The sequence below is a fragment of the Elgaria multicarinata genome, chromosome 5 (assembly GCF_023053635.1).
Source record: "Elgaria multicarinata webbii isolate HBS135686 ecotype San Diego chromosome 5, rElgMul1.1.pri, whole genome shotgun sequence".
Taxonomy (NCBI): Eukaryota; Metazoa; Chordata; class Lepidosauria; order Squamata; family Anguidae; genus Elgaria; species Elgaria multicarinata.
The window spans coordinates 91,182,206-91,200,077 of record NC_086175.1 but is presented as its reverse complement, the minus strand read 5'-3'; the positions used below and the strand labels follow the sequence as shown (position 1 = coordinate 91,200,077).

At 37.6% G+C, this 17,872-nt stretch overlaps 1 protein-coding gene across 6 annotated transcripts in view; it reads right to left on the bottom strand.

Annotated features, from left to right (window-relative positions):
• DCAF6 (DDB1 and CUL4 associated factor 6) overlaps positions 1-17,872 on the bottom strand; it is a 50,938-nt gene that overhangs the window by 11,389 nt on the left and 21,677 nt on the right. For 4 of the 6 annotated variants that reach the window (XM_063126807.1, XM_063126806.1, XM_063126810.1 and 1 more), the window contains exons 9-15: positions 15,872-15,991; positions 15,427-15,669; positions 10,691-10,858; positions 3,275-3,386; positions 2,197-2,312; positions 1,182-1,265; positions 333-651 (exon numbers count right to left, since the gene is read on the bottom strand). In XM_063126807.1, coding sequence (XP_062982877.1) covers positions 333-651; positions 1,182-1,265; positions 2,197-2,312; positions 3,275-3,386; positions 10,691-10,858; positions 15,427-15,669; positions 15,872-15,991 — 1,162 coding nt within the window. The remainder of the gene's footprint in view (positions 1-332; positions 652-1,181; positions 1,266-2,196; positions 2,313-3,274; positions 3,387-10,690; positions 10,859-15,426; positions 15,670-15,871; positions 15,992-17,872) is intronic. The other 2 variants (XM_063126812.1, XM_063126808.1) reach the window with 1 other exon arrangement.

Here is a 17,872-nt window from a genome sequence, read left to right as displayed (position 1 = left end):
TATAGGACTACAGCCTTAAGTATGCAGAATAAGCCATTTAAGGATCAACATGATATGTGTCAAAATGTGAAGAAAAATATGCAAATCTAGCTCAATATTATCTTCTAGCAAGGATAATGCATTGAGATAGAATGCAAATACCCAGCCACAACTGTAGAGCCAGCAAACGTTCAGGGTGAAATGAAGGAATGATCAGTCATGCCTATAGTGAACGTAAATTGCCAGCAAGACTTTTATGGAGGTTTGAATGACCATGCTTATAAGGTTTTCAATTTTCTCCTCAAACAAAATTCTCAACTATTTGGGGGTCAGGGGAGAAATAGAATACTAACCTGTGACCTACTCCTCCACGAAACCGTGCACCAGGTATCAGGACAGGGTCATCATCACTATCATCAGTTTCTTGGAAAGCAGAACTCCTTGTAGATGATTCTTCATGAGAAGCAAGCCCTGAGGAATCTGGTCGGGACTGAGGTTCATGATTTGTATTATTTGGGTTGGCAGTGGACACTGTACTTTGTTGACTCAAGTTTTCTTGCTCTTCCATTTCTTTGCTCGATAAATCTTCCCCTGGAATCTGGCAGGATAAGTCAAGGTGAGGATCATTTCCTTGTTCCATACTACTTTCAGGTTGGTCAGATACATCATTGTCTGATAGAACAAATAATGACATTTGGTCAATTACCTCACAAAATTTTGTATATGTTTGAGAATATTGTTAAAAACCTAAAAGTGGGTAGGAGGCACATTAAATAGCAATAACCTGTTTGTGTAGACAGAGCTACAAATATTCCTAGAAAAGAAGCACTTGAGTTTGCTATAGTCATAGTCAGTTTATTTATAAACCGCATTTTGCACAAATACATTGAGCTCAAAGCAGAATAATTTACATACAATAGCGGTTATTATTATTATTATTATTGTTATTATTATTATTATTATTATTATTATTATTATTATTATATTTATTTGTATCCTGCCTTTTGCCCAATACTGGGCCTCATACAAAACATTTATATGAGCACAAAATATACCAATAGGTCAGTAAACAATATCCAGTACCAATAAAATGAACATTATAACCACATTAAGCAATTTATTCAGCAGTTCATATTGAGACTTAATGATTTACAATTCCTCAAGTCCTTTAGGCATGTATGTATAATTATTATTTTACATACCAGAATGTGATATTTCAATATTTTCATTTGTAGATGCCAGCTCTTCAACATTTATATTTTCTTCATGCGATTCTTCAGGAATCCCTAAAATTCAGTTTTTAAAATATTATATAACTACTGTAGATGGGTACCCATCTAACATTTGCTATTGTAAATGCTATCATAAGGCTTCAGAAGGCCTTCTAAATCTGGTACACTTTACGTGGTCAAAAAATGGTGCATTAATTTGATCTACCAATCAGGCACCGCTTAAATGTACTTCTGTGGAAAGTGAAAGGCATTCTGATTACAGTTCCTTTTTAGTTGTATATTCCAGCTACTTATCCTGATCAGATTAGCATCGCATGTTCTGTGAATGAGTATTATTTACATTCAACTGTAATAATAAATCGGACTCAAGAAACACTTACCTACCATTCACAACCCTACTTCCATTTCCAGCAATTTTACTATCATATGATTTCCATTTTATACAGCCTTGCTTGTGCACAATAAGATTTGAGAATTAACTTCATTAATATTTATCACATATCATGAACTTGATTCATATAAGAGAGATTAATATAAGACTTATTTTTATAATTTAAGTGGTACTGTTTTATATAGGGGGCTGGATTTACAACAAAATATTAAAGCCAACATACAAAGAAGTGTGAAACAAGTTCCATGAGCCCAAGGGTATGTTTGACTTGTTTTTCATCAAACAGCAACTTCTCCATGACAGACTATTTTTGAAATTGTGTATAATTTTAAAATCAGTTTGTGATATGAAAGAAACAAAGTCAGTAACTTCACTGGGTTAGCACAGGCCTCCTATGAGAGCCTAAGCAGTTCTGCGGTTCCAGACTGAATGCTTATATTTATCTCCTACACCCAAAACCAAACAAAATGTTTGTTTTATCAGGCTGAATATTTTATCTTGCACATAGTGCATGAACAAATGCTTTGGAATTCAATAAAAAAACCCAATATAATGTAGGAAGTAATGGATAATGGAAGTAACTTCATATCTTACTTGATTCTTCACTCTCTGGTGTTGGTGACTCTGAACCCTGGGTTCTTAGGGATTCTTCCTGACCTTCAAGTTTGCTGTGATTTCCACTCCCTCTAGAACTTGAAGCTGTGCTACTCCTAGCAACAAGCACATGCAACGGAAACATGTATTTATTTTATGTTTTTCATATCCTGGCCTTCAAAAGTGTTTTCAAAGTGGCTTACAAAGTATAGGTGAAAATGTAACTATAACACATGCTGAACTAAAATTAATAAAAATGAACAAAACTAAAAACAGCAGATGACAACGCAGCATAAAAGACAGGCAGGGATAAAAATTCAGTTAAAATGCCTGGGAAAACAAGATGAGCCAAAATGACATCAAAGCAGGAGCCAAAAAAAGCATTTCTAGGGAGAGCATTCCAGATGCGGGATGCCACCACAAAGCAGGCCCTCCACCCTCAATATCTCTGATGAAGACACATTTAGGAAGGCCTCTAAAAATTATGTCAGAGTAAGGACAAGCTCATGTGGTGACGGGGAATCCTTTAGGTAACCCTGTCCCAAGCAATGAAGGCTTTAAAGATAAGTATTAGTACTTTAAACTGGGCTCAGAAAAAGATCAGAAGCCACACTTAACTGTGAATAAGCCCTATTTAACACAGCGGATCTTACTATCCCAGTAAATGCAATAAGAACACACACACACACCCCTAATAGTAAAGGGCTTTTCACACTTTCTTTACATGACCCTTCAAGTATTTTTAAAAATCTTGTGCATGGAACATATCTATTTTCCTGCATAATGAATAATGAAATTATTCCTAAGAACATAAGAAGAGCCAAGCTGGATCAGACCAAAGGTCTATCTAGACCAGAATTCTGTTCACACAGTAGCCAAGCAGCGGTCGATCAGAAACTCACAAGCAGGACACAAGTGCAACAGCACCCTCCTGCCAAGGGTCCCAAGCAACTGGTATAACTGCAGTGCAGCATATGAAAATAAAAATTATAAAAATAAAAATTTAAAAGCTAAAATTGTTATTACAATTGAAATAGTTAACACATAGCTTACAGTGGAAAAAGCAATAAGCTCTTACCATTCATCAGTGAAGTCCAATTTGATCGTGCTTGTAGTTGTTCCTTCTGTACTGTAATGTAAACTTAAAACAGGTTCACCTGTTCCAGGCCGTGGACTTGCCTTTTCATCATCTGAAAACAAGGTGTTGGTAAATGTGAACATGCTGCATTATATAGAGATACTATATTTCTTAGAGTAGTTATATTAATCTTAGTAATAGTTTCATTAAAAGCATAGTTCTAGCTCTAGTAAAGTCTGTTCAGAAATGAGCCTGTGCAAAGTTAAATGCTTACACATCACGTATGACCACTTTTTAGCTTTTGGGGTCCAAACACATCCATATGGGGAAGTGGGGGAGGGCTTTAAAAATACATATCACATTTCTACAGAATTAAATGGGTACCATCTATGCAGCACCTTGATTTACCTTTTGTAAACCACTAAAGTCTATTGTCTAAACACTAGAGAGCAGTAACGTTTCCAGTAAATATCTTAGCCATTTTAAACTGAGTGCTGAATATACTCTGAAGACTAATAGATGTCAATTAGCACTCTGAATATTTATAACCTGATTCATCTGCTTCGAGGAACTCTTGACAAGAAGAAAAATCTATGTTTCATCCATTTCACAAATAAAACAACAACTGAATGGCTTGTATGTTTAGATACCTTTACAACAAGCTGCATGTAGTAGATCATGTGGTACACACAGTTTTGGCTAATTTCCTCTCATTTGTGTCCAAAGTAAGCAGCTCACAAAGATATAGTAGCCAACAGACTACTAAACTTATATGAACCAGGGCAAAGAACCTGGGAAGCTGCAGTGGATAATTAGTTTTCATTCTTCAAGACTAGTTTTAGATCACATGGTCATTAAAAAAAAGTTGTATTAACAAAATCAAATTATCTTTAGTTCTAGAATCCCTCTACAAATTCTGACAATTCAATAAGCAGGCACAACAAGCTCGCCAAACTATGCTACACCTTTTACAATACAGCAGAGTCCCACGCATGCACCGGAGCTACTAAGCAGTCTAATCAACAAAATGCTTCTAAATATTTTGGGCTGCCCACTTTGTGGCACTTGTACTTAGACGGATGAGACACAAATGTTTTCTGATAGTTACAATGACCAAAAAAATAGATGGAAGAGCCCTTTATACCTTAAGACCAGATACCTAAAGAGACTCTTTCTCCACATGTGAGCATTATAACCTTTATTGGAGGCCTGTGTCTGGATGCCCCTTCCTTCTGAAGTTAGTCAGAAGAACCTTTTTAGCTGTAGTGTTTAGAATGCTCTCCCCAGGGAGGCGTCTGGTGCCTATTCTCATGTCTTTCTGATGTCTGGTGAATATTTATTTTCCCAGACCTTTTAAAGCATTGTTTCAGCCAGCTCCCTGATATCCTGTTCTTATTGTTGCCTTTTTGGTTTCTATAAACTGTTAAATCATTTTTAATTTTACTATTTTCCACCCTTGGAGTTTTACTGAAGATATGACATATATATTACACAAATAAACAGAACAGTTCCCTGCCAACAATTAGATGCCACTGAATTTTTGCACTGTTAAATTAGATTTTTAAAAATTATAGGCAAATCATAGAAGCTTAATAGAATGCATCAAGATGAGGAAAGGAAGGAAGGAAGGGATTCTTTTTAAGAAAGAAAGGGAATAAACATCAAAATGGAGAGGGGGTAGGAACTTGGAGTTTACCATTCTACTCCCCACAAGAGATGCCTTCCCAAGAGGCAAAGGGGTACAAAAAAGGGTTTTTTTAATACAGTAATAGAACTCTGACATGTTTTGGACCCTTAGGTCCTTCCCCAGGGTAATTTGTTAGAATACAAGGCATATTGTCTGCTTCATAACCTCTAGTCTCCTAGGGGTTATGAAGATGATATCTCTTAAACTCTAATTAACCTGAGGAACCTAAGGGTCTGAAACACATCAGAGTTCTTTTATTGTATTAAAAAACATCTTTCTACCCCCTTTGGCTATTTTTGGCATTCCACTCTCTACCAAATCGAAGCTCTTCTTCAAATTTATCATTGTGCGAGTCTTCAAATGCTGAATCAGGCAAATCTTGCAGCTGAACTCCAGCTTGGACTATAGTCTAACAGATCTTTCCTAGGTTTTCTCCAACCATTCCAAGGCTGTGTCACCGACTGCAGCTCATCTCTCCCCCACTCTCACTCTCCCCCATCATACATCTCCTACCTATCCCTTTCTTTCAACCTCTAAAGGTTAATTAAGGAATAGGGAAGTTTCGAGGGCATAAATACCGTAGAAAATTGTAAAGTGGAGCCATAAAATTCAACTCTCTTATAATAGGTGCATCTCATCTGTTTAACTTCTGTAAGCAGAAACTCCTGCAGTACTCTGGTTTGGATAAACTCATGGGAAAGGACTCTGCTCATAATATTTTTTTTCCTGTTCTGATTAGGGGACAAAAAGGTAGGATATATAACAAGAAGGAATTACCTCCAGGCAGAAGCTGAGCTCCAAAAAGCTGCATGTGGTGTTCTATAAGTACATGGAGGGTTTTCTAGCTTCTAGCTCCCTATCCTCCACAGAACTATGAGTCAGGGGACCCTTCAGTGTCATTATGTGATGTGGCACCAGCAGGGTGGGTGGGTAAGCAACTGGAAGAAGGGGGGAAGGAAACTTGTGATCCTCCCATGCACATAAGAAAATACTTTCCACTCATGCACAAGCGTCTTTAGATTCCAGCCAAAGTACCTTTAAAGCTTTGCCTTTTGATAGACAAGTTATATAAAGCTATTATTTTAATCTCAGAATATTGATGGATGTTTTAACTTACTAGAAAGGGAAGAACACTTGCAATGTCACACACAGCTGTGATAATCATTTTCTGTTACTGAGCATATAAATGCTTAAGCATGACAGATGAAAGAGATAGAGACCCAGTTTGCACATCATGGCAGGAAATTGTGGGTCAAAGGAATAGGGATAGAATTTTCCCACAAAGAAGCTTTTAAACCTCCACCACCATCCAACTGGCTGGCTCATTGCAAAGTTTCAGAGCAGGTGCCTTTAAATCCCTAAACAACTTGGGACCAGGATTCCTAGCAGACTGCCTTCACTTATAAACTCCCAGATGACATTTACGATCTTCAGAGGTGGTCTTGCTGGTCATTCCAAATTAAATGGAATGTCACCATGAAGAATCTCAATGGCAGGCCTTCTCTGTAGTGGCACCCACCCTCTGTAAAACCCTCCATTGTGCAGTTCAGGAGGCAGAAAATATAACATCTTTTAAATGCCTTCTGAAAACACACCTTTTCACACAGGCTTCCCACAGGTTGTAACTGTTGCTGGGTTTTTATTCTGGTTTTACATGCTATTATTCAACTTTTAAAGCTTGATATTATGTTTCATGATTTATTTTATGGTTTTAATTGTGAACTGCCCAGAGATGCCCAGAGAGCCTCAGCTATTAGGCAATATAAAAATGTAATAAATAAATATTAGATATTGTGTAATATTCTAACAGAAATAAAACAGTACTATTAATTTTTGGGTTCTGGAAATAATGTCCCCTTTTATTCAAAAAATACTGATACCAGTCTTTTGTAGCCTAGTAGTATATTAATCACTCTTGTTCAATTTGTTATAAGCTAGTATTTCTAAATTGTTCTCCAGAGCCGTGCTGTCTAGCTAATAAATCGCTATCTTATAACATGAGCATTTGGCGGTTTTTAGATTCAAATTTGCCTTGATTAATTTATTTTACTCTACTTGCCTAGCTATTTGTTTTGTTGCTAACATTTTAAATGTTTAATCTGACCACTAGGGCTGCAGTGCAGACTGTGGCATGAGGATCTGGATTAATATTTTTTGCCATATGAAATAGTAAAATGACATAACTGGAAAAGGTCTGAGCTTTAATGATTCACCAAATTTGCTCTTCTGAAAAAACAGCTATTATTATTATTTATTTATTTATATAGCGCCATCAATGTACATGGTGCTGTACAGAGTAAAACAATAAAATAGCAAAACCCTGCCGCATAGGCTTACATTCTAATAAAATCATAATAAAACAATAAGAAGGGGAAGAGAATGCACCAAACAGGCACAGGGTAGAGTAAAACTAACAGTATAAAAGTAGCTCTGAGTATTTTCAGAGAACTTTCCAATTATGGTTCAATTCAGATATCATGCTGTCCATGGTTTAGAAGCCAATTCATGGTTTGCTTACCAAACAGGAATGCAAGCCATGGTTTATGCTTATTTTCTCCATTTGCCTTTACCACAGTCCCTGGTTGCTATCCCAAATTACTCTGCCTTATCCTACCGCTGGCAACGTAATACCATATGTGCTGCCCCGTTAGCATTGGATGGCTACTCTGAGAAGGTATAACTAAGGACATGCTTACTTGAAAACTTCAGGTTGCTTTTGGCTGTGCCAATTGGCCAGTGCATTTTGCCTCATCACATTTTCTTCTGCAGCATTCCCCTCCCTCTCTGCAATTATTTCTCTCTCCATTGTTACTGCAGCACTGAATATGTGCATCAAGCATTGTTTTATTATGTCCCTGTCAGAACCACTGAAGATTTATCAAGTGTGTGTGCCTTCCAGAAATGTCATGTGTACTACCTTCCAATGCACACTGTATGGACTTTACACAGCACAGAACTGTTGTTAAAGACTTAGTCCAGTGATGTAATAGGGCTGTGTCAGATGCGTTCTGGGGGACAGACAATCAAGGGGAGGGACTAAAATAACTTGTTAAAGCTTATCTAAAGGAGTGTTGTCTTTGAAATATCCCCCACTGTGAAATCTGTTCAATAATTATCCAAACTTTAAGTGATGGTCTGCCATGTCTGACTCATTTACTCATAAAGCAGGCTGGTGGTATACACTTTATGTGAAAAAGAGTACATGGGAGAGACAGTAAAACCTGCCCACATGCTGTGCTCTGCGGCTTTGAGCAGTTTTCTCCAAGTCCAGCTTCAATATCAGAAGTGAGCCTGAAGAAAATTACTTAAAACAATGTCACGCATAAAGATAATGTGGGAGAGGAAGGACAGTGTGTGCTTCTTTTCATGTAAAGAGTATATGGAAACATGGCTTACATGTGGATAACATAGACCTGGCTGCCCTTCATGTTTAACTTGGCTCTGAGTGCTTTGGAAGTCTTGCACTCTATACCTCTTAAAATGTCATATGCACGTCATTGCCAGCCTGAAAACTCTGCCTATAACCCCCATCTCTGTGAAGCCTTAAAACAGCTTCCAACACAATCTTCTCATTCTGTTACTGGTTTGTATGATATACAAAATATGCACTTGTTCAGAAGCTTTGCTTCATTTTGCAAAACTATGTCCACTAAGACTTGGAGTACTGAGGGTCAAATGGATTCCAAATCAATGATGATTTTTCTTCTGCAGTAGGACATTGCTCAAGTAGACTGAATTCAATAGCATACCAACCTGATTTACATTCAGTTTTTTAGATGCATGAGAAGTTAATGTCACACATACACAGGGCTGTGAACTAATAACTCCAAAATAAAGAAATTAAAGCTACAACCAGAATACTTACAAGGAAATGAGACTGACAGAATTCAGTGGAGCATACTTCTGAACAGACACACGTAGGATCACATTTCACATGCTCCTAGTGGGAAGGTTTTATGCGCAGTGGGCTGTGGAGCAAGCCTTGAACTCACAGACTTCACCCACCATGCATAGAACCCTCAGCTTATAGGGTTGGGTCCAGATTTTGTCACATTTAGGGTAAACCCACTGAAATGAATTGGACTTAAGTTATTAATAACTAATTTAAGTTCCATTTATTTCAGTGGGTTTACTCTAAGCATAACTAAATCTGGACCTAACCAATATGCATAAAATGCTAATAAGTAGGCCTGGCTCAAGTTCTGTTCATCCGTTTTCCCTATAATACAATTGCGAGCAAGGTCTACTTACATATATTTTCAAGCATTTCGCTTTTTAAACTTCATGCTACAAATTCTACATATGCTGTTGGACAGTGAGAGGCCAAGGCTTGTTTCCACAATCCACATGCTGCAGCAGTGTATGAACCAGATCTGTCTGAAGTTTAATTCTAATATGAAGGTATAGACAAGTCATTGTGTTTTGCTAATTCTCAATATGACTATTCAAAGAGATTACCAACACCAACTATCAAAAACCAGTACAAACCATGAGGAACAGAAGTGCCAAAACTCTCTTTAAGCTCCATCACACCTTGGAAGAAATGCTGGCTACTGTCACTTCTCCGTGGACACTCAGTTACTTCCTGTTTTCAAACAGGAAGTAAACAAGGTGCATGAGGGTCATTCAGTCCCTTGTTCTGAACATGCTGCTTCTCCCACACACAGCAGGAGAGAGCAGCAACTTCGGTTTAAAAAAATATTTTGGCGTTTTTCTGGGTTTTTTTGAAGTGTAAGGAAAACCAGAAGGAGTGGAAGGAGCGAGAGAGGCAGACATCATGTGAGCTACCTCCGAGGAATCCGTGATTGCCCAGTAACAAGCGTGCAATAAAACGCTTGTCGGATGGAGCTTTTTATCATGCATCAGCATTTCTAATACATTAGATAAAGTTTATTAAGTAGAGCTATATGAAAATACAATTTAATTGGAAGAAATAAGGGTTTATGACTTTGATCAAGATTTTTTTTAATGTCCCTCAAAACGGAATTCATCATGTCCTACAACAATGTTACCTATCCTAAACTGAGTTGCGTGTCACAGCAAAGGGTAACTGGAAGCCATGATGCATCATTCCAAGGTAGCTATAAATAAGGATGGCAAAAATATTTTCAGCTAGGGACATTTTAATTCCAAAACCAGAATTCCTTATGTTTAGCATTATCATGAAATGCCCCAGAATGAATATGCCCCAACAAGGATTTATGAAAATCATGCATTGTTCCATTGGTAGATGTGTCTCTGTTTTCTGATTGATCTCAAAGGGCTGCTTAAAATGCTAACTTCATTTCAAGTAAAAACAGTTTACCTTCTAAGAAAGTTGCAAATACAGTTTGTGGGGAGAGCAAAGCATGGGAGTTACATTACTGGAAACAGTTTTAAACCCAAGTTAAATATTGGTGAGCGCTAGCCAGTTAATTCTCTCAGTATATCAGGTTGGAATAGAAGGCCCTTCATTCTACAACTGAGTATAATGGAGCAGCCTATCTTTTTGAACAGATATTATTCACACATGAACTAAACTATGAAAAAGAGTTAAAGTAGTAAGGAATGATACAGGCAAATATTAGTTCCTCTTTAACAATGTGATGATAAACACCACCATATGCAAAGTACAGGCAAGCAGCAACTGCATTCGCTGTTTTGTTCTGAGGGGAAGCATCTGAGCAAACAATAGCAGCACAAACTATGTAACTACACCAGCTGCTTAATAAACCTTGACAAATGACCACCTGTAGGCTGAGGGTCCTGTGAGGAGCCCTTAGGGGAAGACTGATCAGAGCTGGAGGACTGTTGTGCTGAACCCTCAGCTAGCTCTCGCTGTCTCTGCTGTTCAGCCTTCTTAAGCCTCAGCCGCTGCAGGCCCCTACGGAGTATAGCTAACTCAGGCGCCATTAATTCTGACAGACAGGAAAAAAGGGTGTAAAAAGAAACAGGCATAGAACATAGGATAAAAAGAACATAAAGACTAAAGAGCAAAGTAATAGATATTGAGTTGGGGAATAAAGGCAGCAATTATTATTTTTTTTAAAAAAGCAGATGACTAATAATCAGCATGGAAATAAAATCTGTTTTATTTGGCTATTTCCTTTTTTAAATTATAGGAATTATGAAGCTCTTATTCATGCTTCATAGCTCCACCTGTTGCAATTAAGTGAATAAAATGCTAAAAAAACAAAAAACCATGATGATATGAAACACATTCACATGAAGTTTTCCTGCAGAACTCTGACCCAATGGATGGCACCTTCTCTTAAAAATTTCATTTGAATTAACACATCAGTGTGGTATCAAGAATGGGGAGAGAACTGAAGTTTAACGAGCAAAATTCTTAAAAAGTGACTCTTGCCATCAAAGTGACAGTTTCCAAATCCTAATTGATTTTTACCAAAAATTTGGGCACATGCTCCCTGTTAAATGAGTCAAAATATGTAGCGAAGGAATATGATGACACACAACTGAGACTGAGAAGTCGTCTTCAGACTAATGGGAAACTCTGACTCCATTTCAGATGAGAGCTGCCTTCTTTTTTCCCCAATACAGAGGGAGAGAAAAAGAGAGAGAGAGAAGTTTGAAGTAGGACAATCTGTATATATTGTGACACATGACAGTGTGGCATATTTTTTCAATGATGTAGGTACTGAGACAGGTCAGCTACTGTATAGATCAGTGGTCCAGCCTATGTACCCACAGACAAAAGTCTCCACTTGCACTATTCTGCTCCAAAGGTTTCCCCAATTCTCAGGAGCAGTTTTCCGGGTGGGTGGGGAGGCTTAACTAACTGTTATATAGATATGCTGTAACTCGAATGAGTAACAATCCATTTCAAGCAGGACTTGAGGCAACAGAATTTGAAGGTGGATTAAACTGGTTTAAATACTTAACTGGTTTGTTTTTGAAGCTACATACCCTGAAGAAAAGTTTGGCTGTAACAGCCACAACACAGTGAATTTACTATTATTGTGGTCAATTGTTTGAAAGAGGTTTGGAAGAGGTGTTTTTTCCATAGGAGGGTAAAATATCTGTGTATATATCATTTTCCTGGGAAAGGAAAAATTGTGAAGAGTTTCCCAGTGACAATAATACATGCCACTTACAAGTTAAATAAGCTAAACATTAAATTTATTCTGTCATTATGTGGTTAACCCCCCAACTCTCAGAGAGACAGTGCCTTGCTTAACACACTAATCCTCCAGAACACAAAAGGTGCATCAGTATCACTTGGGTGAATAAAGCTGCCTTGAAGACATAGGAGCTATTTTCTCAAGAGGAGAGTAATTTAACTCTGTATCAGAATCTCACATTTACAAATCTGATTTCATCTGGAGTAACTTCATATTATAGCTGAATAAGCATATTTAAAGTCACAAAAGAAAGCTATGTCTGAGTATGCAAGGCAAATTTGAAGAAAAATCTAAAATTATATTAAAAAAATGTAAATCTAAAGGGAGACCAATCATTCCACAATTCATTTGGTACATTTTGACTTTAAACATTTTCCCTGAAAAAATTGGAGACATAGGCCCAGTTTGCACAGAACCATCCAGTGTATTTTTACACCCTAGGTGTTCGTGAACAAGCAACCATGCTAGATCATGCTGTTCAATCACTCCCACTGTGAGCAGGAGCAACAACCCAACCCAGGGATGTTCTGTTCTTAGGTTGTTGGCTGTGACATGTGAACCAGGAACTCTGGCTTGTCTCTTCCCTGAGAAACCTGAGTGGGACCCAGATTTAAATTCTGGGTTATTGTGACATGTGAACCAGGCCTTAGGTCAAAATTCAAAGAATCAGAAAACTGGCTATATGAATCCTTGGAGACTTAAGCCTTGTTTTTCTTTGAAAAAGTAATGCTGTATGACATACTGCTTTTGAAATTGAGGGCATCAGTTTCAAAACCAACTTGAGACACAAGTTGGGGATCATCTGTTTGAAAACAAAACAGCACAAAATTCCACAGGGCTAGCTCAAGCTCTTTGCATAAGTCTAAGTAGCTCTGTGGCCCTTGGATTGGGAATAAACCTGTTTTCAACCTATTCACCCTATGACATTTAACACTCAAATTGGGAGAGGAAGCAAGAGGGAACTCCTAGTATTTTCAAAAATGATCAGAAAACTGTTTTGTTCATAATAGGATTGGTTATAGGAGGGTCTAGATTAACAATTATTTTAAGCAAATTATGGCTTTGGTTCCTGCCAAATTTAACACACACACACCCAACTTGCAGTTTATTCACCATAAATGGAATGTCGTGTCGTAACTTCTGTAACCTGATATCCTCCAGAAGCTTTGGATTACAACTCCCAGGATTCCTGTCCACTGGCCATACTGGCTAGTACTGATTGGAGTTGGAAGTCCAAACATCTGGAGGGCACCAGTTGGGGAAGGCTGAACTAGATTGACTCACAAGTGCGAGTACTATTTGATGATGGAGTACACTTGTTATATGTGGGGACAATGGAGCATAATTCATAATGGGTCTCCTGTATTCATTAGTCTTTGCTAGTCTATTCCCTTTCACCTTCAGAAATTTACTGAGCACTGCTTCATGTTTACTGCAAAAATTATATTTACTATGGATACAATGGTGTTTGTTGTGCACCTCAAAACGTGCATTGGATACTACCATATCAAGCAGGAAGTGGCTCTCGACTGTCTTAATTTCATTCATGGAATCATATAGTTGCAAGGCTTCATTAAGTGAATCCATGACATTACTTGTTTCCTATACAGAATACCCAGTATCAGCTTTCATACACATTTGAAGTTTCCCCTATCCAGAGATTTTCTCTATGTAAAGATTTAAAACAACTTTTCTATGCCATTGTTCTGTCCTGAAGATGACTCACAAAGATTTGACACAATTTACCATTAAAGCAATCTAAAACACTATTAAAATCAAATAATGAAATGACAGTATAAAAAGAATGTAATATGTGAAGCAGCCAAGTAAACTGGAATGGAGCGCCACCACTATTCTTCCCTGAACTTCCTGTGAATTAGGGTTCTGAAACCTATTTTCCTATAGCAATTGCTTTAGTTCTTTCTCATCCTCTAGAATTGTATGCCCTGCCTAATGATGCAATTTTATATGTACTTTTGCTAAATATGATACCCATTTAAATCATGGATACTTGATTCAACTGAAAAATTGTGCATGTATGATGATAGCATGAGAAAGATACTAAGCAGTATCTTGGAAGATGTTCCTAGTGATCCAGCACCAATTCCCTATGCAGCACATACAGGAAAGCTTCCATGTTCTGTACATATGATATTCCACTTCTAATGGAAAAAAAAGTCTACTGTGTGGTCTTGCTTTTGAGAATTGAGAATCTGTACCTTCTACTGCTAAAAGATATGGAGATCTGAGTATGTATAAACTGACCCAGAGGTATAGATAGAAAAACCTGGTGCAAGGAAGTACAAGAGGTGGAGTGGGGAGTTCGTGCTTTCTATTCATATCGTAACAAGCTGCATGAGCATAGATGCAGAAGTGGTACAAAATAAAGCGCTATCAAAATCATCATCATCATCATCATCATCAAAATCTATGGTTAGGTGGTTTAATTTCTACTTATGATTAGTGCAATTAAAGAGATAATAGCTGTTTGGCAGATTACTTAATATAACTATACAACTACAATGGCTAGCACTTAAGAATCATACAACCAGTTCTGCATGTCCAAGGGGTCTTTGTACTCATGTTTCTTAAGTAATAAGTCCTCTCGCTATATAAAAAGCTTTTGAAAATTAGATTACTTTGAAAAGCAATTTGTGATATGGCATCAGTGTCTTGATATTCAAAGTACAATAATTCCACTAAACATGCCTACGTCTATGTACATGTAAAGTAGCTCTTAGATCCTACCCAATATTTCCACTTTCCTTATCAAGCTATCTTCATGTGAACCCTCACAAGTTATAAAATGGAGTTACTTCAGATGTAATACATTATCTGTGCAAAAGAGATTTTAGTCAAAATAACTTTGATCAAAATAATTTCAAGTTTAGCCCCAGACAGTCAGGAAATTGTGAACCAAATGTTTGGAGACAGCTTGCAATTCAGGAATAGTCACTGTATCATCAAAGATGTGTTATAATGCTGGGGTTGGGGGGAGAGTCCTAGTGATAGGCGACACGTAAGGACACTTTACCCCATACCTTTCTGGGGACAGGTCACAACAGACGACTGACTGTGTCATAGCAAATTACAGCCAAACTCCAACCTTGTAGAGCCTTGAGTGAAAGGTTGATGAAAATAATGGTAGTCTTTAAATCTACAAGATTAGTCATTCCACTTGGTACTTCCTCTCTTTGGGAGTATGTGGTCCTTCACAGTTACACACACATCTTTGTAGAATATTGGTATAATAAATCCACACTGCAGTAATACCAAATATTCAACAAGCCTCTATAGATGAGATACCTAAAGTGTTTTAAGGGGAAACTTTAATTAGAGCATACCAGACTGATGGAGTGTAGGAGGTGCAGGGGTCTCCAAGGAAGGTCTTTGTTCATTGTCAGGAGAGGACAGTAAAGAAGTAGAAGGGGGACTTTCTGTTGAGGAAGATGTTGAGGGAGCCTGAGCAGAAATTGTAGATGACGATGACTGGAGCTGTTCAGGACCGTCTACTTCCATTGTGGCCTCCGTTTCAGCACTTGTCAAGAGACCGCCAGCAGCAGAAACATCTGATCTACTGGTTCCACCTTTGGGGAAAACCCAGCAATTTAACTTTTTTTTTAAAAAAAAAGACACCATGCTATGCTACTTATTTAGCACAAATAATGTCTTCAGTACAGTACATTAAGTGAAAGTGACACAGCTGAGTTTGCAGCCTTAAAAAGACTGTCTTTTCTTATATAAAAATTCGCTTGTCATTTCATGTTGAAAGCTGTTAAAAGCATTCACCTCTAGACCGAGATCGTCCTCTTCCTCTGTTACTCTGTGCAACTTCACTTGCTTCTTCAAACCATCTTGACAACATGTCTGACATCCTTTGCATTAGTGAAACATTAGGGCTCTGTTCACCTATGTATAAACAGAGATGTTAATCCTTTTACTGCAAAGTAGCACAGTACTTTTTTTTCCCTTTCACTACCTGAAATATTGTATATTTACATTTCTGAAAAGAGAAAACAATTCCTCAAAATGACACTAAACTAAAATGCAATTTGAATATTTTATTTTATTTATAATCTGCGCAATAAAGAGTTCTCCGTGTAAATTACATAAAGCTGAAATGCATACCAAAAAAAAAGAAAAAAGAAAAAAAAAGAAAGAAAAAAGAATACAGGACATACAATAATGAGAAAAAGTTTGTGAACCCTTTAGGATTGTCACCTAAAATGCTATTAGATCTGAATTTAACACCATAATCCTAGATAAAGAAAAATAGATAACACGATTAAACAAATGACACACAAATATGTGTTTTAAACATTTATTTAGCCACAACTGATTTAGCCACATTTATTTAGCCATAACATTAGATTCAGTTCTCAGTGGCAACAATGACTTCAAGTAAGCATTTCTTGTAACTGTTGGTCAGTCTCCCACGTCCCTTTTGAGGAATTGTGGCCCATCCCTCCCTCCTTATAGAACTGCTTCAGCTCAGTGACATTTGAGGGCTTCCTTGCATAAACAGCTTGCTTCAGGTCCCGCCACAAAATTTCAATGGGGTTTAGGTCTGGACTTTGAGTAGGCCATTCTAAAACATGGAAGTTCTTCTTCTGCAGCCATTTTTTTTTGTATCTGCTTGTATGTTTAAGATCGTCTTGTTGCAAGACCCACTTTTGGTTCAGCTTCAGCTCACAGACAGATGGCCTGACATTCTCATCTAGAATCTTTTGATACACTGCAGAATTCACGGTTGCGTCAATGGCAAAGCAGGCCCAAACCATCACATTCCTACCACGTTTGACAGTTGAGATGAAGTTCTTCTGTTCCAATGCAGTGTTTGTTTTTTGCCAAATAACATTTTTTATTGAGACCAAGAAGTCCTACCTTTGGCTCGTCTGTCCAGAGAACATTGTTCCAGAAGTTCTTTGGGATCATCTGTGTGATCTTTACCAAACTTAAAACAGGCAGCAATGTGCTTTTTAGAGAGCAGTGGTTTGCTCCTAGCTATCTTCCCATGAACACTATTCTTGTTTCAGTCTTTCTGATTGTTGAGTTGCGTTATGAACACTTATAATAGTCAAGGCAAGAGTGGCCTGCAGATCCTTCAATGTTACTCTGGGATTCTTTTTAACTTCCTGGGTAATGTGCCAATTTGTTCTTGGACAGATTTTAGTACAATGACCACCCCTCAGTAGAGTGATTGTGGTCTTGAACCTTGTCCATTTGTAGACTTTATCTGACAGTGGATTGGTGGAGCCCCAAATCTTTAGAAATGGTTTTATAACTGCAATAACTGCTTTTTCTGAGGCCCTCCAGAGATATCCTTTCATCGTGGTATGAGGTGTGTCCACACAACCATATGGTGAAGACCAAATTCACAAAGTTTCTGATCCTTTTTATAGGGTGGGGCCTCCCAAACTCACCCCTGAAGATCTTAATTACTTAAACATCTGGTTCTAATTATTCCCTTTAATTCACTTACCTTTGCATATACCCTGCCTCTTAAGTACTCATTGTTCGCCTAATTGATACATTGTTTTATTTCACAATATATGGAATTGGTTAATATAAACCCTAATGGATATTTAGAAAAGGGCTGGCTTTGATTCATGAAGACTATCATGGTAAAACTATGGAATTTCCGTAATTATCACTAGGGTTCACAAACTTTTTCTCACTACATACACACACACACACACACACACACACACACACACAAAACCGATAATACCTGAGGGGAAAAAAAGGTCTTTGCCTGGTGCCAAAAAGATAACAGCATAGGCGCCAAGT